Source organism: Myotis nattereri, assembly GCF_964212035.1.
Source record: "Myotis nattereri genome assembly, chromosome: 3".
Taxonomy (NCBI): domain Eukaryota; kingdom Metazoa; phylum Chordata; class Mammalia; order Chiroptera; family Vespertilionidae; genus Myotis; species Myotis nattereri.
In genome coordinates, this window is record NC_138077.1 from 31,232,991 (window position 1) to 31,259,284 (window position 26,294).

At 39.8% G+C, this 26,294-nt stretch overlaps 1 protein-coding gene across 1 annotated transcript in view; it reads left to right on the forward strand.

The window, feature by feature from the left end:
* Positions 1-8,122: 8,122 nt before the first annotated feature.
* PRKCI (protein kinase C iota) overlaps positions 8,123-26,294 on the forward strand; it is a 77,985-nt gene continuing 59,813 nt past the window's right edge. The window contains exons 1-2 of the mRNA XM_081085927.1: positions 8,123-8,380; positions 23,027-23,148. Coding sequence (XP_080942053.1) covers positions 8,280-8,380; positions 23,027-23,148 — 223 coding nt within the window. The 5' untranslated portion in view covers positions 8,123-8,279. The remainder of the gene's footprint in view (positions 8,381-23,026; positions 23,149-26,294) is intronic.

Below are 26,294 nucleotides of genomic sequence, written 5' to 3' on the forward strand. Positions count from 1 at the left end.
TGTAATTCAGCCCAGGGCCCACTGTTTATTTCCACAGGTCAAAAAGTCCCTCTAAATGATTAGGACTTGCAGTTTAAACACTTTTCTCTCCTTTTAATGACATTATCACATGTTCAGTGTAACCACTGAAGAATGTTAGGTTAAGGGCAACAGGCTTACGCAAAATTGAAGGTATTCGTAAGCACCATTTTAAGTACAACCGAAAGATAATGGGCTTTGAGAGGCTTGTTCACAGTGTCTACCATTGACTTCCTATTTTAATCATATGATTCTCAATTGAGAAACAGGCATGAAAGACCCAGTAACAGGATATATTAGATGACATCGAGAACATAGCAAACAAATTTTCATATTTGATCCTGGCTTCGGGGCTCATTAATAAGGCTAATTAAAACTGAATATAAAGTTTTATCTATTCTGATCAGTCATTTTCTTGTTAGAGCAGCTCAGTCTCTAGAAAGGAAGCCAAATTTTCCTAAATATGTGATTAATATGATGCCAAGTTCTTTGTAAACCTTTTTACACAGTCTGGCTTTCTTTAGCCAAAGAGATGATTAGATAGTTTCTGGTGTTTTGTTACTAAAAGTAACATCATTTCTGTGCCCTGATCATCCTATATACATAAATGTTTGTGCCTTATTGACTTTAAAAATTAATGTCAGAGCACTTCCAGGATGGAGACATGAGGAGCTCCCGGTATACTCTCCTTATTGAAACAACCACACTGATCAAAATTACAAAAAAACATCCATTGCCTCAGACAATGAGGTAATTTATGCCTCAAGGTATTGTCGAAAACACTGGAGCAATGCATTGCCAATTAGTGGAGGCTAACAGCTGGGAGTGATATCAATAACAGTAAACCAGCCAAAAGCTTGATAGGGAGGTGAAGGAAAGGGAACCTAACTAGGGAGGGGAGGAGAGAGAGAGAGAGAGAGAGAGAGAGAGAGAGAGAGAGAGAGAGAGAGAGAGAGAGAGAGATTGTGAAAGAGAGAGCAAGAGCGAGAGAGAGAGAGAGAGAGAGAGAGAGAGAGAGAGAGAGAGATTGATTCATAAATTTGTTGTTTCACATATTTTGCATTCATTGGTTGCTTCTTGTATGGGCCCTGACCAGAGAATTAAACCCGAAACCTTTCCCTATGTGCTCAGTGGTTAGAGCATGGGTCCTCGCACTGCAGGTTGAGGGTTCGATTCTCCCTCAAGGGCATATACCTGGGCTGCAGGATCATTCCCAGGCCATAGTCAGGGCTTGTGCAGGAGGCAACCAATTGATGTCTCTCTCTCACATCAATGTTTTCTCTCTCTCTTTCCTTCCCCTCCCTCCCTTCCACGCTCTCTTGGGTGAGGATTAACAAAGATAAACAAAACAAAAAACACCTCGCAACCTTGGCATATCAGAACACTCTAACTTGAACTACTGCACTAATGCAAACATAGCATGCTAAGTGAAAGAAGCCAGACACAACCGACCACATATTATATGATTACATTTACCTAAAATGTCCAGAAAGGGCAAATCTATAGAGACAGAACATGGATTACTGGTTGGCTAGGGATAGAGGTGTAAGCTGAATTAATTGTAAGTGGGCGTGACGGATCTTACTGGGGTAGTAAAAATGTTGAGGACCTGATGGGTAGCTCAGGTGGTTGGAGCGTTGTCCCAGTACAACAAGGTTGCAGTTTGATCCTTGGTCAGGACATATACAAGAAACAGCCAATGAATACATACATGAGTAGAGCAATAAATCGATGTCTCTCTCTCCAACAATTAATTAAAAATTTTTTAATGTTCTAAAACTGATTTATGGTGATGAATGCACAATTGAACAAATTTTCTAAAAGTCACTCTATTACACACTAGAAACAGGCCAATTTTAACATTTGTAAAGTATAACATTTGTTAAATAAAGTTGTAAAAAAATGTCTAAAAGAGAAGAGAGACATTGTAATAATGCTCTACTCACTATGTTCTTTCATAGTCTCCTTCCCAACACATAGTTCTTTCAGGTTTTTCATCCATTTTTTCTTAAATGTATTTTATTATTCAACATCTTATAAGAATCATTACATTGTGAATTTCCTAAAGATATTTGTCACCAAATACTTGCAATTAAATTTGAAAAGTAAAGAGGGGGAAGTAAAAAGAGAGAGAGAGAGAGAGAGAGAGAGAGAGAGAGAGAGAGAGAGAGACTAAAACCATTGTCATTCCCATGGGAGGGAGGAGTCAAGGTGACATTGTGTATGCCAAAGCTGCATCCTATTAGGAAATGCATCAGAGGCTGCACAGTGAGGGGGAAATAGTTTACTGAATTGGTTTTGCCAAGTCACTAAACAAATAAACAAACAACTATGACAACAAGCCCTGGAGCCAGTCAGGATCAGTCTCCAGAGTTGCTACCATGGAAATATATAGTTTGCAAACAAAAAATTATGAGACATACAAAGAAACAGGCAAGTGGGACCCATATACACAGAAACTGCCTTTGAGAAGACACTGCTGTTGGACTACTTAGCAGTCAAAGACTTCAAAGGAGCAATCCTATATAATAAAGAGGTAATATGCAAATGGTCGTTACACTGTGACTGATCAGCAGGAGGGCGGGGCGGCGAGCTACCTGTGGTAGGCAGGTACAGGAGGGTGGGGCAGCGGGCTACATGCGTGGGAGAGCTACAAGAGGTGGTGGGCGGGGTGGCCAGCTGAGGCAAGCAGCAACGAGCTGCTCGCGCATGGACTCATGTGCAGGTCTCTAGTTATAAATATGTTCAAAGAACTAAAGAAAAGCATGCTTATGAGTATAGATTCAAAATTTCTCAACAAAATGTTAGCAAAGTAAATCAGCAACATATAAAAAGGATATTACATATCATAACCAAGTAGGATTGGTCCCAGGAATGCAAGGATGGTTTTTACCCAAAAACCAATTAATATAACATACTGTATTAATAGAATAAAGGACTAAATCACATGATTATCTCAATGGATGTAGAAAAAGCACTAAACAGAACCCAACATCTTTTCATAGTAAAAATAGTCAACAAACTAGAATAGAACATTTTCAACCTTGTAAAGGGCACCTACAAAAAAAAATTTAGAGTAATCATCACATTTTTAATGGTAAAAGATTGAAAACTATTCATATAAAATTGAAACTAGGTTAAGGATGCCCACCCCCTCTTTATTCATCAGATTCCAGCTAAGGCAATCAGGTAAGAAAAAGAAATAAAAAGCATCCAGATTGAAAAGAAAGATGGAAATCAATCTGTATTCTAAAATGGCATAATCTTGACTACAGGAAATTCTAAGAAATCCACCAAAACCCCTAATAAAAAAGTTCAACAAGCTTGTAGGATACAAGGTATATGCAAAATCGATAGTATTTTTATACACTAGGATGAAAAATAAAAACGAAATTAGGATGGAAATGTAAATTGACATAGCCACTATGGAAAACAGTACGAAAATTCCTCAAAACATTAAAAATAGAATGTTTTGGCTCAGTGGATAGAGCGTCGGCCTGCAGACTAAAGGGTCAGGTTCAATTCCAGCCAAAGGCAAATGTCCGGGTTGCAATCGATTCCCAGTGGGGGGCATGCAGGAGGCAGCCTATCAGTGATTCTTTCTCAGCATTGATGTTTCTATCTCTCTCTCCCTCTCCCTTCCTCTCTGAAATCAATAAAAATATATTGGAAAAATAGAATTACCATGGTCCAGCTATCTCATTTCACAATAGCCAAGACATGGATACAACCTAAGTGTCCACCTATGGATGAATGGATAAATAAAATGTGATCTATACACACAAAAGACTATTATCCAACCACAAAAAAAGAAAAAAATCCTGTCATTTGCAACAATGTGAATGGACCTTGAGGGCTTTATGCTAAGTGAAGTCAAACAGAGAAAGGTAAATAAGGGATGATTGCACTTATATGTGAAATCAAAACCTCATTGATACAGAAAACAGATTGGTGGGGTGGGGGTGGGGGTGGGGGTTGGAGAAATGAGTGAAGGTGGTCAAAAGGTACAAACTTCCAAATATAAAATAAATAAATACTAGAGATGTAATTTTCAGCATGGTGACTATAGTTTATCCTGTATTTGAAAGTGGCTAAGAAAGTAAATATTAAAAGTGCTCATCACAAAAAATAAAATTTGTAACCATGTGGTGATGGATCATTTTGCAAAATATACATATATCAAATCATTGTGTTGTACACCTGAAACTAATAATGTTATACGTCTTTTATATCTCAAGTACAAGAAAGAAAGAAAGAAAGAAAGAAAGAAAGAAAGAAAGAAAGAAAAGAAAGAAAAGAAAGAAAGAAAATGAAAAGGTCCTGATGCCCAGGATGCCACCCTGAGGTCATTTCAATTAGTGTGGGATGGCCTCCTAACACCACCAAAATAGCTTATAAAAGCTCTCCAGGTGATTCACATGTGTAGTCAGAGTTAAAAGCCACTGGTGTCAGAACCATTTTCTGGACTCACAGGCTAAATCAAATTCTAAAACCTCATGAAACTTACACACTTTTAAGCAATCATTTTTCAAATATTTCAGGGTTCCAGGCATATCCTATATACTAAAGAGATAATATGCAAATAGTTGTCAGGCCCTCGCACCTTTGCACCAGGGCCAGGGGACCTGAGACCAGGCCAGGGAACTTGAAGCTGCGCCCCTCACCCTGGGGCCAAGGCCAGGGAACCTGAGGCCACGCCCCCTGCCCTGGCACAGGGCCAGAGGAACTGAGGCTGCACTGGGGGACCTGAGGTCGCACCTCCGCCTGGTGGGGCTTGACGGGGATGGGGACAGCTGGGTCTAGGTCTTGCATGATTTCAAGGAGCGTGCAGGTGGGCATGGACTTGACTCTGGGTCCTGTGGTGTGTCCCAGACTCTGACAGGAGAGAGATTTTCATACACATTTTACTAATTCTTTCATCTCTGACACTTCTATTATAGAGAAAGGGCAAATAGCAATATTAAAATATTTCCTCTAATTAATTCCCTTTTAATGTGCATGAATTTTGTGCACCGGGCCACTAGTAAAATAATAAAATACTCATTTAGATTGAGCAAGTTTAAGAGAAAAAAAATTAAGAGAACTACGTCACTTACAATAGCAACATACAGAATAAAATACTTAGAAATAAAGGTAAAGGGAATGCGAAACTTTTATTATGATAACTAGAAAACATTATTCAAAGAAATTAAAGACCTAAGTAAATAAAAAATATATATTATGTTCATGGAATAGGATATAAACTATTGATATGATAATACTCCTCATACTGGTCTACAGACTCAACACAGTCTCTGTCAAAATCCCAACTGGTAAATCAATCCTTAAATTTATATAGAAATGTAAGGGATGCAGAATAGTCAAAACAATTTTGAAGAAGACAAAGTTGTAAGACTCAAATTTCCCTGTTTTAACTTACTACAAAACTGCAGTAATGAAAACAGTGTTATTCTTGCATAAGGATGGATAGATAGATCAATGGAACATAATTGAGAATCTATACATATAAAACCCTAATATGCAAATAGACTGAACGGTGGCACAACCGAACAACCAGTGATGTGCACCCGTGGAATGTGACGGGTGTCAGCAGCAGGCGGCAGAGCGTGGAACAGAGTGGGTGGCAGGATGGTGGAGCAGGTGAGTGGGAGCGCCAGACCAAGGTGTGGCGCCCATCACTGTCATCGGGGCGAGTCTCTGGTGGTTACTGAAAATTCTTTGCTCCTTTGTACCACGGTCCCGCCTAGTGCTCACACCTGCTGCTGGCGCTGGCCTGCTTGCAACTGCTGCCGACACCAGAGCCACTGCTTGCACCTGCTGCTGGCACCCGGAGCCGGCCTCGATCGCTCCTGAGGGCTTCTCCACCTTCCCCTGCTCCCGAGGGACAATTGGGGCAGCAGCCACCGCTCATCACCCAATCACTTTGCGCCATCAGTGGGTGTGAGCAGGGCTGGCGCCATCAGTGTGTGGGAGCAGTGGTGGAGGGAGCAGGGCTGCTGGCAGACAGGGGACTGGGGCTGCGGAGGGAGGGGGTGGGTGGGATGTGGAAGATGGGGCCGAGACCCACCCCTGTGCCCACTGCAGCCTCACAGCCCACAGTTCCTTTCAAGGTGCACAAATTCGTGCACTGAGCCCCTAGTTCAGAAATAAACACATTTGGTTAATTGATTTTTGACAAGAGTAAAGGCAATTCATGGGAAAAAATAGGCTTTTCAACAAATGGTTCGGGGACAACTGGATATCCATATACAAATTTGGACTACTTACTTATGTTACACACAAAAAATTAACGCAATATGGATCATAGACCTAAATGTAAGAGTTAGACTATAAAACTTTTAGAAGAAAAATAATTGTAAATCTTCATGATCTTGAGTTAGGCAAAACCTTCTTAGACATGACATCAAAAGGACAGGCAACAACAACAAAAATTAGACCCATTAGACTTAATCAAAATTAAAAACTTTTGTGCTGCAAATGATACCACCTGAAAATGAAAAACCAAAACACAGAATAGGAGAAAATATTTGCAATCATCTAATGAAGAACTTGTTTACAGAATATATAAACAACTCCATAAAAAAAAAAGATTACCCAATTTTAAAATGGCCAAAGGATTTAAATGGACACTTTTCTCCAAAGGAAATATACAAAAGGACAATAAAAACATGAAAAGTCATTAGTCATTAGAGAAATGCAAATCAAAACCACAATGAGGCCCTGGTAGGGTGGCTCAGTTGGTTGGAGTATCATCCAGGATACACCAAAGAGGTTATGGGTTTGACTCCTAATTGGGATTCATATGGGAGGCAACCGATTGATGTTTCTCTCTCTTGTTCACTCTCTCCCTTCCTCTCTCTAAAAAATCAATAAACACATCCTCATGTAAAGATTACAAAAATAAATAAAATACAGTTGTTTTAAAAAAACACAATGACATAACACTTTCATAAACACTAGGATGATTATAATGAAGAATATGGTGTTGACAAGGACATAAAGAAGTTGGAACCTTCATACATGGTTGGTACAAATGTAAAATGGTGCAGCCAATTTGGAAAACCAGTTTGGTACCAGGACTGATGCAGGGGCTGGATTCATGCTATCTATAACTGCAGTATGTGACAGAGCCAGGACGAATGGAAGGACAGATTCTTTTAATCCTTTGTTAGCCAGTGTTAAAAGAAAAAAATGCTGATGGATGGATGGATGGAAGGACGGACTGGATACTCATGGTACACTTGTTCTATGCAATATCCACGGTCCTAGATATGGGGGCCAAGAAGGAAGAAAAGTCAGTCTTCTATCATATTTCCTTAGTTGAGTTTCCTCCTTTATTACTTTCATTATTACATTGGTTACACTATTTAATTCTATCCATGAAAGAGGCTATGCCGGGCAGGTAATCAAACTTTTGTTCCTACAAAAAGGCACTGTACAATGGGGATGATTAATGCAATCGGAAGGGAGAATTCATCACAGAAAAAAAAGCCAGAGATCGTGACGCAGCCCAGGCATTTCCAGTGACTTGGGACGCCCCAGCTGGATTCAGGATTTCCACTCCGAAGGTTCCTGGGGCGCAAGCTGGAGACACTCGGCGAGGAGGCGGGGCGCCCTGCACGGAAGGAACCTCCAGTCCCAGAATCCCCCGGGGACTCCAAATCCCAGAAACCCGCTCAGGAAATCTCCCCGAATCCCTAGTCGGCTGACCACGGACGCCACCAAGTCGGGACACCGGGGTGCGATGCCGCAGCAGCTCCCCGCTACCATTTTCCCGACAGGGAGAGGGCTTTTCATGGAACGACAGCGACCGAAGCCTGCGCGTGCTCTCCGACACGGCTGCCGCGAAAGACCCTCGCTCGGCATTGGGTGGGGTGGTTAGCGCCTCCCGTCCTCTCCCCCCCTGGTCCTCACCCTCCGTCGGAATGGTTCAGCCGGGCAGCGAGGCTCCTGGAGTCGGCTCGGTGGCGGCGCCCTCCCTCCCCGGGAATGTGGGCCTTGGGAGCCCGCGAGGTGGGAGGGACCCTGGCGGGGAGGCGTGCTGGGTGCGCGCCGCGGTAGAGGCGGTGGCGGCCGCGGGCGGTGGGAGGAGCCGCGTGGTTCCGGCTGCCCGGGCGAGGCGACCCTTGGGTCCGCGCCGCGGGCGGGAGCGCAGGTAGAGGAGCGGCGCGCCGTGGCTCCGGGGAGGCTCAGGCAGCGGAGGCACCCCCGCGCGCCCCCAGCCCCCTCGGCCTCCGGCGTCGAGGCGGGGGAGCCAGGAGATGCCGACCCAGAGGGACAGCACTACCATGTCTCACCCGATCGCGGGCGGCGGCTTCGGGGACCATGCTCACCAGGTCCGGGTGAAAGCCTACTACCGCGGGTGAGTGCGCCGGCATGGAGGCGGGGAGGCGGGGGAGAGGCCAGCGCCACTTGGCCTGGAGGCGGGCAGGGTGCGGGGCTGCAGAGGTGGTGGGGGACTGACCATGTGGTGGCGGGTTGGTCTGCGGGGGCGACGCTGGGGACTCGGGATGGGTGACCGAGTGGCCGGGGGAGGAGCATGGGGCGCTGGGTGGGAGCACCCTCAGAGTGTGGTGCGGGGCGCGTCTGGGAGTCGCGTGGCTGAGGGTCCCGAGTAGGGTCCCAGGGAGGAGCCTTGGAATCGAGTAGGTCCACCTGGTGGGTAGGATGGACTCGCCTAATGGGAAATTTACACGGGTTTAGAGGTCGTGAAGTCCGGATGTGTGGTTTGGAGTTGAGAGTGGACTCCGAGTGATGCCTCGGTGAACTAAGTTTGCTGTGGGCTGCGAAGACGGGGGCTCCAGTGTGCTGGCCCTTTTGGTTTCCAGCAGGCCTAGAGCCTCTGGTCCTCTAAGTCAGGTTTCCTTCCTTGCCTAGGTAGGAGAGTTCACCAAGTGTATCTGGACTCTGGTCCGGCTGCCAGTAAATTAGACATAGCAGTTATTATTGAAGGGTAGAGTCGATGCGTTTTTAGGGATGTGCATTAGGTATTTATGTCGCCAAGATTAGATTGTGCATGCGTAAAGTTTTGTGAACGCTTCCCTGTCAGTGTTGTTGCTTCATGGATCTTCCCATAGGGTGAGACCATGCAAGGTGAGAAGAGGAGGAGGCTGGGCACAGCTGGAAAATCTGTGATCTTTATTCATATTATTATCTAAGGTATAATTACTATGGTTTACCAGGAATAATCCAGCCCTGAGATTGTTGTAATCGGTGACCTGAAGTGTCCCCATTCCCTTGGATTCAGTTGTGTTTTTTAAATTTATTTGATTTAATTATATGTAGGAGAATTTGAAAGGTGCAATGTTAGTGTGAGAATAAAGGTTTGAAGCTAAGGGTTAACAGAAAACCCAACCGTCTTGGCATGTCTTAACTGCTTGTCCAAGCAGAAATAAATTGCTTCAAAAAACTCAGGCACTGGGAGGTTGAAACTGCAATGCATACTTGTACATTCCTGAAAGGATCAGTGAAGATAGCAAACTTTCAAAATGCCTCTCCTTTTGATTTCAAAGAAAATATAAACCCCTAAATGTTACTGACTGATGTAAGGACATACTAGTTTATTTTGTTTGCTGCCATGAGGCCTCTGACCTGTGTGTATCAGCTTGACTCTATTCAGAAATTGTTCACAGGTATTATTTTGGACAATATCAGTGTTTTTGTTTAAATTGATCAAGGAGGTCTTTGTTTGTTAATTTTCCCAAGGATATTTTTCCCATTGATTTTTAGAGAGAGTGAAAGGGTGGGGAGGGGGAGAGGGAAGAGAGAGAGACATTAATGTGAGAGAGAGACACATCGATTGGTTCTCTCTCGAATGCACCCCAACTGGGGCCAGGAATCGAGCCTATAACCCATGTACCTGCCCTTGACCAGGAATTGAACCCGTGACCCTTCTGTGTGGGACTGATGCTCTAACCACTGGGAACACCAGCCAGGGTGATCAAGGAGGTCTTGATTTTAAAACAATGCCAAGAATGGTGTGTAGGTTTTTTTGTTTTTTTTTAAAAATGGTTTGTAGTTGTCATGGTTGACTTGAGGATGGTCAGCTATGAATTTTGCATTATGGGGGAAAAAGCTTTGCTCCTTTTATCTTACCTTTAATTTAATAGATATTTCACTTTAGAGTGTGTTCCATTTTATAAAGTCTACAGTTCATGAGTTGTTAGGTACAGAGCATGAAGTACAGTACCTGGTTGTTTTTTTAAGGTATCTGATTATTGGTAGTTTAAAAGATAGATTAAAAAATGAATATACACACATGGTAGGAGAGTGCAAATTGTACAGATGTAAAATAAAAAGTGTTCCCCATCTCACCTTCCCAACCTCCAGAGGTAACTACTGTTGACAGTTGACTTCTGGTTCTTCTGGAGGTTGCCTTTATTATTTTAAAGGTTATAGCTCTGTTTTGTGATTTATCAACTTTAGATAATATCTTTTGATACTCTGAAAGATGAGAAATTGGATGCATACTACCTTTTGCTTTTTCTCCTCCTGGTGCCTCTCAATTTTTAATGTTAGTCTATTGTTTTTAGTTTTCTGATCTACCTTTATGACTTAAAATATATAAATTCTTGACTTATTAAATATGGATAGTTTTCAATTCCAACTATGGAAGATGAAGAAACTGGTGCTTCTTTGTTCCCATTTTTATTAGTTTGACAAATGTACATAGGCCTAATTAGTAAATTAAAATCATTGGAAGCTTCTCCTTTGGAAAGAAATCAAAGTATGCTATACTTTAAGAATGTATTATCATACTTTCTTGGCTCATTACCCTTTTAATGCTTGACTAAAATTTCTCCAAGACATTCAAGCTAACATTTTCTTTGTTTTATTTTATACCTATGAATTTTTGCTAAGGAATGAATCTCTTGCCCTTTAGTGCTTTTAATTTAATGAAAGCTTTCTAATAGTGCCTTCATTTCAAGCCTCATTTAAAGACAACATCAGCACTCTAAATTGTACCAATTTCTGCCCTCTGAAATTAGATCTGTTAAGATTATATGTTTTTAACAATAGTCTAAATGGATGGTTATGATATTACAGTCACCTGCACATTACTGCAGATGAAACTAAAATGAGTCACCAATGAGGATAGTTAATAAACAGGTTGGCTAACTAGAACACCTACCTGATTTTAAAATAAAAATCCTTCTTGTCAAGAAATGTAAGGACAATCTGCATTGGAAAAAAACTATTTCTGTTTCAGATTTTCTGAATAGCTATTATCCAAGAGCTTTCCCCTTGTTTCCTTCTAACAATATTTCTATCCAGTAAATGTTGAATCTTGGAATAGCAGCATTTTGTAGTGGTTCAATGACCCTCTCCTTTCAAAGATGTGTATAGTGTTATGATTCTGTTAAATTTCTTTTTAGTACAAATGTGATGTCTCCTAGCTATCACAGACATTTTTTTTTTAAATATATTTTATTGATTTCTTACAGAGAGGAAGGGAGAGAGATAGAGAGCTAGAAACATCGATGAGAGAGAAACATCGATCAGCTGCCTCCCGCACATCTCCCACTGGGGATATGCCCGCAACCCAGGCACATGCCCTTGACCGGAATCGAACCTGGGACCCTCCAGTCCGCAGGCCGACGCTCTATCCACTGAGCCAAACCGGCTTCGGCTATCACAGACATTTAATTAGATTTTTTTTTTCTTCTAGTTTTTAAGCACTGAGACTCTGATTTTATTGGAGCCCAGCTAAGAGTGCCTGTCTCACAGCCGGAACCCCTCTTTCCTTGCCACGGTAGCTTGTCAGTGAGTGGCCTTAGTTCCGAGGAAGAGAAACAGGTTTTGTTGGTTAGTGATGGATTGCCATTGGATGTGATTATCCTTATATGAAATTACTTGTTATTATGGAATCAAATTTAACTACTCATTTCTTTACATTATAAGTGTTTAGGAAATTTTGCAAAAAGATTATAAAAAGTGCTTTTTAAACTACTGCTGTTGAGCAGTTACAACAATCCAGAGGATTCTTTGTGTGCACATCTACAGATAAAAAGATTGTTAGCTCCTTGCATATTTGGAATGTATAGCTGGTTCAGTGAAGAAATCGGCAGGATTTTTTTTACTGTTAACAAGTCTTGACAAGACTTGTTTTTTAAAGTATTGCAACATAATTTTAGTGATATACTTTAGTAATGGTTCTAAGGAAATAAAAATAGTGTATGGAGTTGAGAATTGGGGGAATGTTAGTTATTGGTCCTGGAGCTTCGGCATGGCACCTAACCATAGAGCAGTTGATCCACAGCTTTACTGGGGAGAGAGAATGGGCATGGTGGCCTGGTGCCAAAAACCCAAACCAAAACAACCCTCTCAGAAATTTGAATTAGATGATATGGAGATAAGATGCTTGTTAGCAGTGAGGACTAAGCTGAAGAGTTGAGGGAGAGGCTGGTAAGCCCAGGACCGACCATGTGCAAGATCTAATGAAGCAGAGGAGAAGAAACAGTTCTCTACAGAAAATTCTCCCTGCGGGGCCGATGTGGTCCAGTAGTTGAGCGTTCACCCATGAACAAGGTCATGGTTCGATTCCCAGTCAGGGCACATGCCCGGGTTTCAGGCTAAATCCCTAGTAGGAGTGTGCAGGAAGCAGCTGATCGAAGTTTCTTCTCATCATTGATGTTTCTATCTCTCTCTCCCTTTCCCTTCCTCTCTGAAATCAATAAAAACATACATATTTAAAATTTTTTTCCCTAGAGGTTCAGGATAGCTTTCTAATACAACTCCCAAAGCTCTTTTTAAGGTAATTTGAATGTTGTTGTTTTTTTAATGATTGAAATGGACCTTGTTAATACATGAATTTTAAACATTCCAGACTTGCTTATGATTTCACATATTACTTAAGTGTGTTTGAATTCAATGTAATAAACTTGTTGGCCCTAGACGGTGTGGCTCAGCTGGTTAGAGCATTGTCCAGTGCACCAAAGGGTCACAGTTTTGGTTCCCAGTCAGGACACATACCCTGGTTGCAGGTTTGATCCCCAGTTGGGGGCGTACAGGAGGCAAACAATCAATGTTTTTCTCTCTTTCTTCCTCTCCCTTTCTCCCTCTCCCTCTATCTTCCTCTCTCTCTAGAATCAATGAAAAGCATATCCTCGGTGAGGATTAAATTATATATATATATATATATATATATATATATATATATATATCTCTACACTAATAAAAGAGAAAAATGGTAATTGGCGTATGACGATACCCTTTTCATTGGCTAATCAGGGCTATATGCAAATTAACTGCCAACAAGATAGCAGTTAATTTGCATATGTAGGCACAATGCAGGGAGGCGAAAGGGAAAGCAGGAAGAAGCCCCCTGCCACTGACAGTGATCGGAAACCCAGGGGGGAGCTAAGAGCTGGGGGGCAGGGCAAAGGCGGCCCTGGGGCCGCCTTTGCCCTGCCCCCCAGTCATGATCAGAGGATCAGGCGCCTTTGCCGCCCTGGCCAGTGATAGCAGGAAGTAAGGGTGGAGCCAGCGATGGGAGCTGGGCACGGTCGAAGCTGGAAGTCCCGGGAGCTAGGGGTCCCTTGCCTGGGCCTAAAGCGGAGCCCACGATCGCGGCGCCCCCCGCTGCCACTGCAGGTCCCCGCTGCCTGGGCCGGACGCCTAGGCCAGAGGCGTTAGGCCTGGGCAGGGGCGGAGCCTGCAACCGCGGGGAGCTGGGGCTCCCCTGCCCAGGCCTGACACCTCTGCCGGGGCCGATCCGGTGATTGGTGATCGGAGGGTGATGAGGGTCAACTCCTCTGGCCGAGGCATCAGGCCTGGGTGGGGGGCAGAGCTGGGGATTGGGGGGGATATGATGGTCCCCTTGCCCAGGCATGAAGCCTGGGTCAGAGGCGTCAGGCTTGGGCGGGGGGTGGAGCAAGCGATCAGAGGGAGATGGGGGTCCCCTGCCCAGGCATGATTCCTGGGCCAGAGGCCTCAGGCCTGGGCTGGGGGCAGAACCAGTGATGGGGGGAAATGAGGGTCTGTCAGAGGCGTCAGGCCTGGGCAAGGGGCCGATCCTGTGATTGGAGGGTGATGGGGGTCAACGCCTGAGGGCTCCCAGTATGTGAGAGGGGGCAGGCTGGGCTGAGGGACACTCCCCCCGCCCCCACACCCAGTTCACGAATTTCATGCACCGGGCCCCTAGCATATGTATGTATATATATATATATATAGTTGAACACCTACTATAAGCCAGGCATGTGGTGCTAGGGTGGACACAGAGGATAATTACAAGGCTCTGCCCTTGAGGAACTAAGAAACTTATAGGAGGAAAGACAGAAGAGTTAATAAATGTGTGTGTAGGGTATTTGCAGGGATGGATGTTGGAGAGGAGCTTGGGGTGAGGGAAGCCTTCCTAGAGGATGAAATGTTTGAGGCTTTTATTTTTATATATATATATGTATATATATGTATATATACATATATATATATATATATATATATTTATTGATTTCAGAGAGGAAGGGTGAGGGAGAGAGAGATAGAAACATCAATGATGAGAGAGAATTATTGATTGGCTTCCTCCTGCACGCCCCCTACTGGGAATCAAGCCCACAACCTAGGCAAGTGCCCTGACTAGGAATTGAATTCAGGGCCTCTTGGTCCATGGGATGACGCTCAATCCACCGAGCCACACCAGCCGGACTGTAGTTAATTTTAATGTATGTTATGGAAAGACCCATTTCATTGATTTTCTGTTTCCAGATTTTCTTGGCTATTCTTGTATATTTTCTCTTCCAGATGAATTTTTGAAGTTTTTTATAGGTTCTCCCCCCCAAAAAATAAATAAATCTTACTGGCATTTTGATTTGGAATTGCATTGAATTTATATACTAATTTGAGAACTGCTAGTTTTATAATATTCAGCTGTCTTACAACTACTAGTATCTGGTATTTAATACCTATTTATTCATTTCTTTCATGTTTTTCAATAAGGTTCCCATCCCATAGGTCTTGCACATTTCCTGTTAAGTTTATTCTTAGATAGTTTATCATTCTTTTATAAATTTCTGTTGCTTTTATTCCATTTCATTATATACCATCAAATTTTGTATGCTTAAGTCAAACTGGCCACCTTATTAGTTCTAATTTCTTAGTTAACTGTCTTAGAATTTAGAGGTAGAAAATGCCATCTGCAAAAAACAGTTTTGCCTTTTTTTTTCTATATATCTCATTTATTTTTCTTATCTTAACCGTATGGCTAGGTTTTCCAGACAGTGTTGAATTTTAGCAGTGATCGATTATTTAATGAAATATGATCAATATCTGGAAAAATGTAATAAATTATGTTCAAAGATACCCAGTCTACTTTTTGCCCTTGAAGTATGTTAAAGAGTATAGGAACTAACTTTCGTGATGTACCCACATGTTCCAAGAACTGTGATAGGTTTTGCACTTACTTTTATTTAATTTTCACATATTCAGAGGTATATATCATTATCTCCATTTTATAGATGTTAACATTGAAGCTGAATAAGCCACAGAGAAATTTCTTTTTTCCCCTTTACTATATTAGTAGGGCTTTTTAAGGTAACTTTTTTGTTTTATTGTCAGATTCATATTCACAGTTATTGTTTTTGAGTCAATTTTCGATTTCCTTTATTACTTAAAACGGTTTATGACTTTTTATAATTAACAATTAACTTTACGGGTGATACTTTGAGATTGTATGAATATTCTATTCCTCCAAAACCTTTCACCCATGGTTTTACCATCCATGGATAACCCTGCGTAAGTCTATTATATTGGTGATTCCAAATAAAACTTTTATTTCTGATTATACATTTAAAGGAGAAAAGCTTATGCTGAGATAGCAAAAGGCCTGAATGTGGTTCTCTGTATTTATTTCTAAAAGCAATTAGTCCTAAGGAAAAACTTTAGATTCTGTATTTTAGAACATAGGAACGTAACGAATGTCTTCAGAAGTTCAGTAGCAAAATAAAAAATGCATTTTTTTCCTTTTTAAAAAATTTAGCTAAAACTGTATCTGAATTTGTCATTTTGGGAAACTTTGTGGTGAAGCAGACTATATTCTGTTGAAGACTAGTAGTAGGAGGTAATTTATGTAACACTGAAGTTAAAACAAGAAAAAAAATCTTTCCTGCATAATTTGTTTTATACCTTTAAAATGTAATATCTTTATTTTGCAGCTCATTTTTAGCTTTGCTACTATGATAAGGATTTGGTGATTATGGAGTGTATGAACATGGTGTTTTCCCAATTACTTAGAGAAGTGTTTATAAAACTCCCTTAAATATTTTAGTTTCTGGAACTTAAGGAGTGGCAGTTGATAAAGCACGACTCCTTCATTGAGTCTCTTTAGGAAGTATGTATTCATGTTTTCTAATGATTGCATAGATTTTTAAAAAATATTTTTATGTTCTGATAAATATTTTTTAGCTCTTGAGAAAAATAAGATTTCTGAAAAATCCCTATTTTTATAGACATGCTTACATATGTGTTAATTTTTAACTCCATGTGGATCTGAATAAGGAAGTGATAGCTTGAGGATGTCTGATCATACTAATTATTTTCTCCTTGCATTCGAAAATGATAATGTCACACTTGTTTTTGCCAAAGAAATTTTATGGGAGCCTTTCCTTCTCTTCTGATTTAATTCTAAAATACATTTCTGCCAACCCTTACCCTCTCGCACTAATAACCTTGAGCATATTTTGAAAGAAAAATTGCTTTAAGGTAGGCAGATTCTCTGTAATGTCATTAGAAGAAGGAACTGTTTTCTATTTAAAATTTTTTAAATATTTAAAACAATAATTTATAGAAGTTATTCAAAATAAGTTTTATATTTCATTTATATTTATTTTATGAGAAAGTAAGTTTTATAATCATCCATTTACATGGTAGGAAAGTTAATAATTATACCATTAAGCATGGGGGAGGTGTAGACTGGACTGGGGGAGAGGGGCAGGCTGGGAGACGACAGTGGTGGGAAAAGGGGACATATGTAATACTTTCAACAATAAAGAATTAAAAACAATAATACTCCTACCATTCAGAAGGGTCTAAGTACAAAGGACATCTTCTTTCCATTTCTAGTCTCAGCCAAATCCCCAGTTCCACCACCCAGAGTTAATTACTTTTACAATTTCGTTTTGTTTTAATATATTTATTGATTAATATGAATGATGACGAATTTAACACTTCTTCATTATCTTCTCATCTGACTATTTTTAATCCTTCTTGTGGTTACATTTATAATTTAAATAATATAACTTTTCCTGCTTTTCTTTTTTCTTTTTAAGAAAAAAAAAATTTTAAAGTGTACACTTCAGTAGTATTAACTGCATTCATATTGTTGTGCAACCAATCTCCAGAATTTTGCGTTTTGTAAAACTGAAACTCTGTCCTTAGTGAACTAGTTCCCATTTCCCTTCCCCACAACACCTGATAACTACTATTCTATTTTCTGTTTCTATGAATTTGATTACTCTAGATACTTCATGTAAGTGCAATCATTACAGTATCTGTCTTTTTGTGACTGGCTTTTTTCAAGTCAAGGTTTATCTATGTTGTAGCATGTGGCAGAATTTCCTTACTTTTCAAAACGGAATAGTCCTTTAGATAGATAGATAGATAGATAGATAGATAGATAGATAGATAGATACACACACATACATACATACACACACACACATATATACACTCACATACATACACACACACAATTTTATTTATTCATCTGTTGATGGACATTTGGGTTGCTCCCATGTTTTGGCTATTGTGAATAATGCTGCCATGAACATGGGCGTCCAAATATCTGGTGGAATATCTGCTTTCAGTTCTTTTGGATATATACCCAGAAGTGGACCTGCTGGATTATACAGACATTTCATTTTTACATTTCCACCAACAATGCAACAATTTTTCTCCACATCCAACACTGGTTATTCTGTGTGCTTTTTTAAATAGTCAGCACCCTAATGGGTGTGCAGTGATACTTCATTATGGTTTCAATATGCATTTTCCCAATGATTAGTGATGTTGAACATGTTTTCATAAATTTGTTGGCCACTTGTATATCCTCTTTGAAGAAATATATGTTCCAAGTTCTTGCCCATTGTTGTATTACTAGTTTAGCTAGAGTACTGACTCTCCACTAGGAAAGGAACATTTTTGAATTTATATTTCCATTCGTTTTTTTCATATCATGATTTTTCTTAGTAATTTTTGCATTGTAAGGTTTATAAACATTATTCTACTCTTTAACTCATAGTTTTTTTCTTTAAAGCGATTTAAAAAAGAATTTATAATGAATGCTTATGTAAGTGTTATGCACTTGAAGATTCCAGGTGATGTGATTAGATGCTTAGAGGAGGGAAAAGTAATATTGTGTCAATAAAACTTCTCTTTGTTAAGGTTCCTCTTAACTCTTGTTGTTTGGGGCTGGTATGGTTTCTGGGGTCAATTTTATCCCATCTGTTTTCAATCCTCTAGGACTTTCTCATAGTTCCTGGTATGATGTTTGTGCCTTTTTTTGTTTTCAAAGCCTTTGATAATTTGTCATTTCAGTGGGCCCTTAGGATGAAAAGATATAGATGTGTGTTCCCTCTACCATATTAAACCAGAAGCATCTGAATTTTGCTTTTAGAAGGTTGGGTTATTTTTATCTCTCTAATGAGGTTTCACTTCTGTTTAAATTATTCTATGAATACATACCTTTTTTTTTTTTTTTTTTTTACTAAACCCACAACCAGGGCGTGTGCCCTGACCGGGAATCGAACCATGACCTCCTGGTTCATAGGTCGATGCTCAACCCCTGAACCACACCAGCCGGGCTATTTTTTAAAATTTATTCAATACATATAGAGTATGCTATATGCACTATCCTAAATACTATAAAGATGAATTCACTTAATCCATTAAATCTTTATAATACCATATGAGGTGTTATTATTCCTATTTTATAAATGATGAAGTTGAGCCGCAGAGAAGTTAAGTAACTCACATAAGGGTACACAGCTGGTGAGTGGTAGAGCCTTGAGGCAAACCCAAGCATCCTGGCTTTAGCTCTCATGGTCTGAACCATTATACTTTGGCTGCCTCTTATGTGCCATTCCTCTTTTCTGGAATGCTTTTTATTTTTACGTTTCCCTTGCATTCTTTAGAGTACAGCATGTGATACCTCCATTCATTTAATGCATACATTAAGTGAGCATCCATTCTGGACCAGACACTGCTTTAGGTATTGGTGATATAGCAGTGAGCAAAACAGAGTTCCTGCTCTCATGGATTTTACATTTAGTTGGAGGAGACATAAAATATGTATAATTTATATATGTTGGCAATGTATTTTCTCTGAAGAATCAAAAAATTAATTACCTTCCGGTATTAAAGTAGACTAATTTCCAAAACAAGGATTATATTTTTCATTAGCCAATCTCTTAAAGGTGTGATTGACTGTTTGTATCCATTATATTTTTTGTCAAAACAATATCATCTGATAATAGCTGGTGTGGAAAGTTGTGTCTCAGATTATCATGAAGGAGATCTATACAGGAGGACTCTTGGAATCCATAGCTATGGAGGAAGAGGGAAGGGAAGGGAGCAAGCTTAGGTAGGAAAGAATCAAGATGCTTCGAAATCTCAACAGATACCTTAGTTCTGAAGAGAAGTTCACACTTCAGAGCTTTCCTGAGTCACATCTAGGGCCTTTTTATACCCCCACATCGAATTAGTCATTGGTTGTGGGCTGTTTCTAGGAAGCGGGTGTGATCATATGCAAAGAGTGAAATCTCTGAAGGAGGCTGACAACTGGGGATTGTCTGCTGGTAATACTTCTAGAAGCTGGTATAATAAATGCTCCATTGCTAATGGGTGAATCTGGGGGTGGGGAGTGCGGAGGGGGAAGGTCAGATTAAAGCATCCACCATGAGGTTATTTGAAGATTTGGATTTTAATTCATATTCTATTTTCTATCTGTAAGACATTGGCAGATAGTGTTCTAGAGTTGAAAGTGTTTTACTTTTTAAATTGGTAAAATAGGATTAGTATGTCTAGTTTGATCGTTATTTTGAAGTTTACGTAAGATAAAGTTTGTTTAAATGCCTGGAACATACTCAGTATTCTATAACTGTTTATAGGCAAAAGAAACAGTGATATTCCCTTGTCATAAGTACATTTTCTGGAAGATGGATTTCTCCTAGAAAGTATTTCTTCTATATTTAGTTAAGAAATATTTGAGTCCTAATTATGTTACTGGTTATGTGAATATATTTAAAAGTCCAAAATTTGTGTCTTCCAGTTGTTTACAATTTAGTTGAGGATGTGTTATCAGTATATGATGAGTTAAATAACAAAAGGTGGAACATAAAATACATGTTGGACAGGTTTAGAAATATAGACCATTGGACTTGTTCAGTTGAAAAAGGTTTAATGGAAGTTGTATTGAAGTGCCTGTTAAGATTGATCCCCACCTCCCTCCATAAACTGAGCCTTAAACTGAGGAAATGTCAGGATTAAAGATTGGATCATCAGGTCTTATGTTTGAGGATTGTGAGTTAAACCAGATATTTGTAGTAATTTGTGTTGGGAATGATGGGATCAAGTTGAGAATAGAAATTAGAACCAGATTATCAAGAGTCTTAAATACTACAGAGAGTTGGAATTACAGATTTAGGAGACCCCTACATAGAGATAATAGTTAAAACATTGAATGTGCAGTGGGTTTGAGAGAGAGTCGAAATAAATGAAGGAATAATAGAGCGGGTGCAAAGAATATCTTGTGATTGAAGACAAAAGTGTTCAGAATATAGTAGAAAGAGAGCCAGGGAAGCATACTGTTAAGAAAGCCAAGGCAAGAGGGTTCTTAGAAGAAGGGGCAGAAAACCATGAGATACTTAGGAAGAGAATGATTATCAAAAAAAGGCCATTCAGTTCTATTCTTGGCTCTCTGCTTACCTTTAATAGCCCCTAAGACTGCAGTTTTAACTTTTTTTTTGCAGATGACTGAAATTTTTAATTTCTTATTTCCTGCTCTATGCTCTAAATACTCAGGTTTATTCACAGTTCCTAATACAGTGTCAGTTCCTTCGTTTCTTCAAACAAATATTTATCAAGTAACCATTCTGTGTTAGGCATTATGTTGGCCACTAGGAATATAATGAGCTTACATTGTAGCTGGGGTAGGCGGTGGACTACAAACATTGGTTTATAGGTCTGATGGTAGAAGAGGTAGCCAGGGCCAGTTCAGAGGGCCTTGTAGACGCTAGGGACTTTGGATTTTACTCTGCATGAGAGACAAAAGGCATTTGAAGAGTTTAAAATAGAGGAAGCACATGAACTACATTAACTTTGTAAACCCTTAGAACAGAGTGTGACACATAGAGACAGTTATGTAAGTGTTCCCTTAGAGTCATTCTGTCTGTTTAACTTACCTTTGGAAGGATGACTACTATATGATTAAATCATAGGCTTCGAATGGCTCCTTGGGAGAAACCCCAGGCTTCTGCCTAAAACATCTTTTTTATTTATTTTATTTTTTCCATCACCATTTATCCGCTCTATGCCCGCTTCCACCTCCACCCACCCCTCCTCTCCACAATCGCCACACTGTTGCCCATGTCCATGAGTTCCCCCTTTTTTGCTCAATCTCTCCCCCCACCCCCCCAGCTGTCTGCCTGCTCTCTATCTATGAGTCTGTCTCTAGTTTGCTTGGTAGTTCAGTTTGCTCATTAAATTCCACGTATGAGCGAAATTATATGGTACTTATCTTTCTCTGACTGGCTTATTTCACTTAGCATAATGTTCTCCAGGCTCATCCATGCTGTTGCAAAGGGTACATTTTCTTCCATTTTACACAGAGTAGTATTCCATTGTGTAAATGTACCACAGCTTTTTATTTCATTTTTTAATACGTTTTTTTTTTTTATTTCAGAGAGGAAGGGAGAGGGAGAGAGAGAGAGAGGAACATCAATGGTAAGAGAGAATCACTGGCCCTAACCGGTTTGGCTCAGTGGATAGAGAGTTGGCCTGTGGACTGAAGGGTCCCAGGTTCGATTCCGGTCAAGGGCATGTACCTTGGTTTCGGGCACATCCCCAGTGGGGAGTGTGCAGGAGGCAGCTGGTCGATGTTTCTCTCTCATCAATGTTTCTAACTCTCTATCCCTCTCCCTTCCTCTCTGTGAAAAATCAATAAAATATATGTATTTAAAAAGAAAAAGAAAAAGAGAGAGAATCACTGATCGGCTGCCTCCTGCATGACCCCCAGGGGGGGTCAAGCCTGCAACCTGGGCATGTGCCCTGACCAGGAATTGAACCGTGACCTCCTGGTTCATAGGTCCACATTCAACCACTGAGTACCACAGCTTTTGTATCCACTTATCTACTTTTTGTTACATTTTGAGTTTTATAATGAATGGCTGCTAGGTGGACTTACATATTATTGCTTACACATTTATGTCTATTCTTACATTTTTTGAGTATCTACCTTAAAATATGAATCATTTAAAAGGCAGTTTTGGCTAATAGGGATTTTTTGGGAAAACAGTGTACATGAGGGTATGAGATCTAAAAATTATGACATGGAAAGAATGGTTGACAGCCTTATGGGTGGTTAATCTGTGTAAGTTAGGGCTGAGGAAGAGGACATGACAGATTTTTGTCAAATTATTGAAGGGCCATTTCTTGGACAAAGGGTAGACTTTTTGAGAAGGGGAGACCTGGGACTAGCGATTGGAACAGTTTTCTGTTAAACATAAGGCAGAAGCCATTCATCTATGGAGTGCAATGCCCAATGAAAGAGTGATCTTCTGATAATGAATGTTAAAGCAAAGGTGGGACTACCATCTGTCAGAGCTGTTAGGTGGAGATTGGATTAAATTGGTTTCTTACCAATTTAATTTTTACTTTGCACAGATAATTTACTGGAAGCAACACATGTTGATGCACATACAAAATAGCTGAAGTCCATCAAGTCGTCAGGCATTCAGTAATGTGTAGAGCATTATTCATTTTAATCATTGTCTAACTCAAAACACCCTTTCTTTTTCAGGGATATCATGATAACACACTTTGAACCTTCCATCTCCTTTGAGGGCCTTTGCAATGAGGTTCGAGACATGTGTTCTTTTGACAATGAACAGCTCTTTACCATGAAATGGATCGATGAGGAAGGTGAGTGGTAAAGAGAGGACTGCAAGTGTAAGCATTTGATTTAGATGCTATTCTTGTCATTTATTTTTAAAACATAATAGAAGTCCTTATTAATTTAAGGGGGGGGGGAGGTATACTACAAATTTGATGCCATTCTTATTTTTCTGTAAGTATTTAAATTGAAAGACTACCAAAGAGTATCATCTTTGTTTTGCCCTTTTTACCCTAAAATGGAGTGAAATCGGTGTGACTTTTTTCCAGCAATAAGATAAATATCTCATCAAATAGTATTACATTTTACTTTAATTTTGAATTTGTATTGTCTTATATTTTAAGTGACCTTTAATAATTTGACAGTATTTTTTACTGTATATTACTTTAAAGAAAATGTTATGGAATAAAAATGATTGTGACAAACATTATTTCAAAGACTGCGGCAGAAATGCCATACCTTACTGACTTGTACTCAAAAAGCATTTATTGAGTATCTGTGTGTCGAGGATAGTATTTTTCTATCCCCACACTCACAGCCTCATGGGGAGACAGACATGTGAAGTGTGGTGGAATACAAAGGAAGTAGCATCAACATATGCCTGAAGTCTCTGTGATGTTTGAACTAAACTGTAACAAAGAGTAAAAGTTTTTGCAGTGGAGGAGGTAAGGGAAAAACCGCTTTCAGTGAAGATATAAAAAGGCACAGAAGTAAGAACGTGGTATGTGGGGAAGAGCATTAATTCACTGTGTGGGAGTGGTGTGAGGTATGAACTTGAGCTAGATCCTTGCTACTCAAAGTGTGGTCTGCAGAGCTTCCTAGAAAGGGAATCTCAGGCCCCGTTACAGACCACTGAATCAGAATCTCTATTTTAATAGGATCTACAGGTGAGTTGCATGAATTCCTGACGGCTTTGCAAGCCACATTTGACTTTATTTTGCATGATGGGATGTCATTGAAGTGTAGTTAAAAGATCTTTCCCGGCTGGTGTGGCTTAGTGGCTGAGCGTCAGCGTAGGAACCAGGAGGTCACGGGTTTGATTCTCAGTCAGGGCATATGCCCTGTTTGCGGGCTCAATCCCGGGGGGTGCAGGAGGCAGCTGATCAATGATTCCCTCTCATCATTGATATTTCTGTCTTTCTCAGCTTCTCCCTTCCTCTCTGAAATCAACAAACATTATATTTTAAAAAATGGTTTAGAGACAATTCATTAAAATACCTTATAGTACCCTTATATTTTGTATTATCTTTGCTTGGAGAATTCTGTTCCCAGATTGTCACATGGCTTTCTCTTCCTTGTCATTCAGGTCTTAACTCAAATGTCATGTCCTCCAAGAAGCCTTTTAGCCCTATTCACGTTGCATCTTATTTGTATGGTAGAATGTAAGCTCCATGAAAGCAGAGATCATGTTTCACTGTGGAACTCCAGTACCTAGGGCGGTACTCAGTAATAGTATGCACACAAACTTGTAACTTGTATGAAGGTTAATATCAAGCCTTTCCATAGTGTAGTTTTATGTATATTATGGGAGATTTAAGCATTGGGAGTTTCGGTGTGTTCTGTTTTTTTCTTAACAGTAGCATATTTTAGGTAACAGATTCACAGAGTAAATTCAATTAATTATCTGATGAAATAGTCTCACCCTTTTATAATACAATTCATAGTTTTTCTCTCTAAATAGCCATTAGGTGCCCTAATGTTCTGGGGGAAAACAAGAAAACTGAAGCCTTTGCCTCATTCAAATAAAAAAGTTAAACTTTCCATTAAGGTTTGTTGATTCCTTTCTTGCCCTGGTTAATTTCTGATACTAGTCTTTTCTTGATTCTAGGCACACAGAGCCAGTAGTAATTATTTTTGAGTTCCTTGCAATTATTTTTCAGTTGTAGTTTTGTCACCTTTGTTTTTAGCCACAGAGGCATTTGGGACATGCTTGTCTGGAGAAAACGTTTTCTCTAGGATGTGTGGAAGGCAGAACTATAATTTTATTTCTCTGGTTTATGAGAAGCCAAACACTGTTCTAGAAGCTAAACTTTTAATTGTGGGGCTTTATATTAGAGTAAATAAAGATCATAGGCTTACTTCATTCCTTCAAACAGATTTATGGCAACCGCCCTTTTTCCTTGTGTTCAAAACCAGTTTTACTGATTTGTTTTGATGTACACGTGGAAAAACTGGTTTGTTTAATGGAACTAAAGACTTTAGAATGAATAGTAAAATTTTGTAATAATCATACCCCCTTTTCTCATACTGAGAGTGAGTGTGGAGCAGAGAATGATAAACATGCCTTTTTAATTCATCATTTTTAAACTGTGGCCATTTTTCCTTAAGGATGCACCTTTTATATTTACAACCTAATAATATTTTCTAACCTAATTTATTCAGGGTTTGATTACCTGGTTTAAATTTCACTATGTTTCTTTCTGTCCTTTCTCTTTTACTAGAAAGTTAACCTTTGGACATTTTGTTTCTTATTGAAGTTTTTATTAAGGATATTGGGTCATAGGTTCAATTCTGGGTCAGGGCTCCTGCAGGCTTGATCCCCAGCAGGGGGCATGCAGGATGTTGATGTTTCTCCCTTCCTCTCTCTCTAAAATCACTAAAAACATGATTTGTGTGAAGGAAAAGGTATCTCCTGGCATCCTCAGATTCCCAGAAGTAGTTGCTATAAACAAATTGATGATGTATTTTTCTGTGAATATACAACTAGGGGGGACATGATGATAGGTCTTTTTCTTTTTTACAATAAGACTAATGTTTTACAAGCTATAATGTGCTTTTTCACTTAACATCTTGTGGCTCTTTTTTCATATCAGTGCATGGAGATTTATCTTGCTTCTCTGAAAATGTTGTGTGGTATTATAACATGGTTGTACCCTAATTTATTTAACTAGTTCCCTTTTGATGGGTATTTGGATTGCTTGTAAATTCATTATAAAAATTATTGGTGCAAAGAATATGTGTGTGCATAGATTTTTGGGGGCACCTGTAGTGTATTATCTCTAGGGCAAATTCCCTGAAATAGAATGTGTCCTTGACGATAGATGGTACTAAATTGACCACCGAAAATATTGTACCTTTGTTATACTTTAACCAGTAGCATATGTGCATTCTTTTTTTTTTTATATTTATACCCTGTAAAAGACTATGTGAGAAGAAAAATTGAAATTGATTTGCA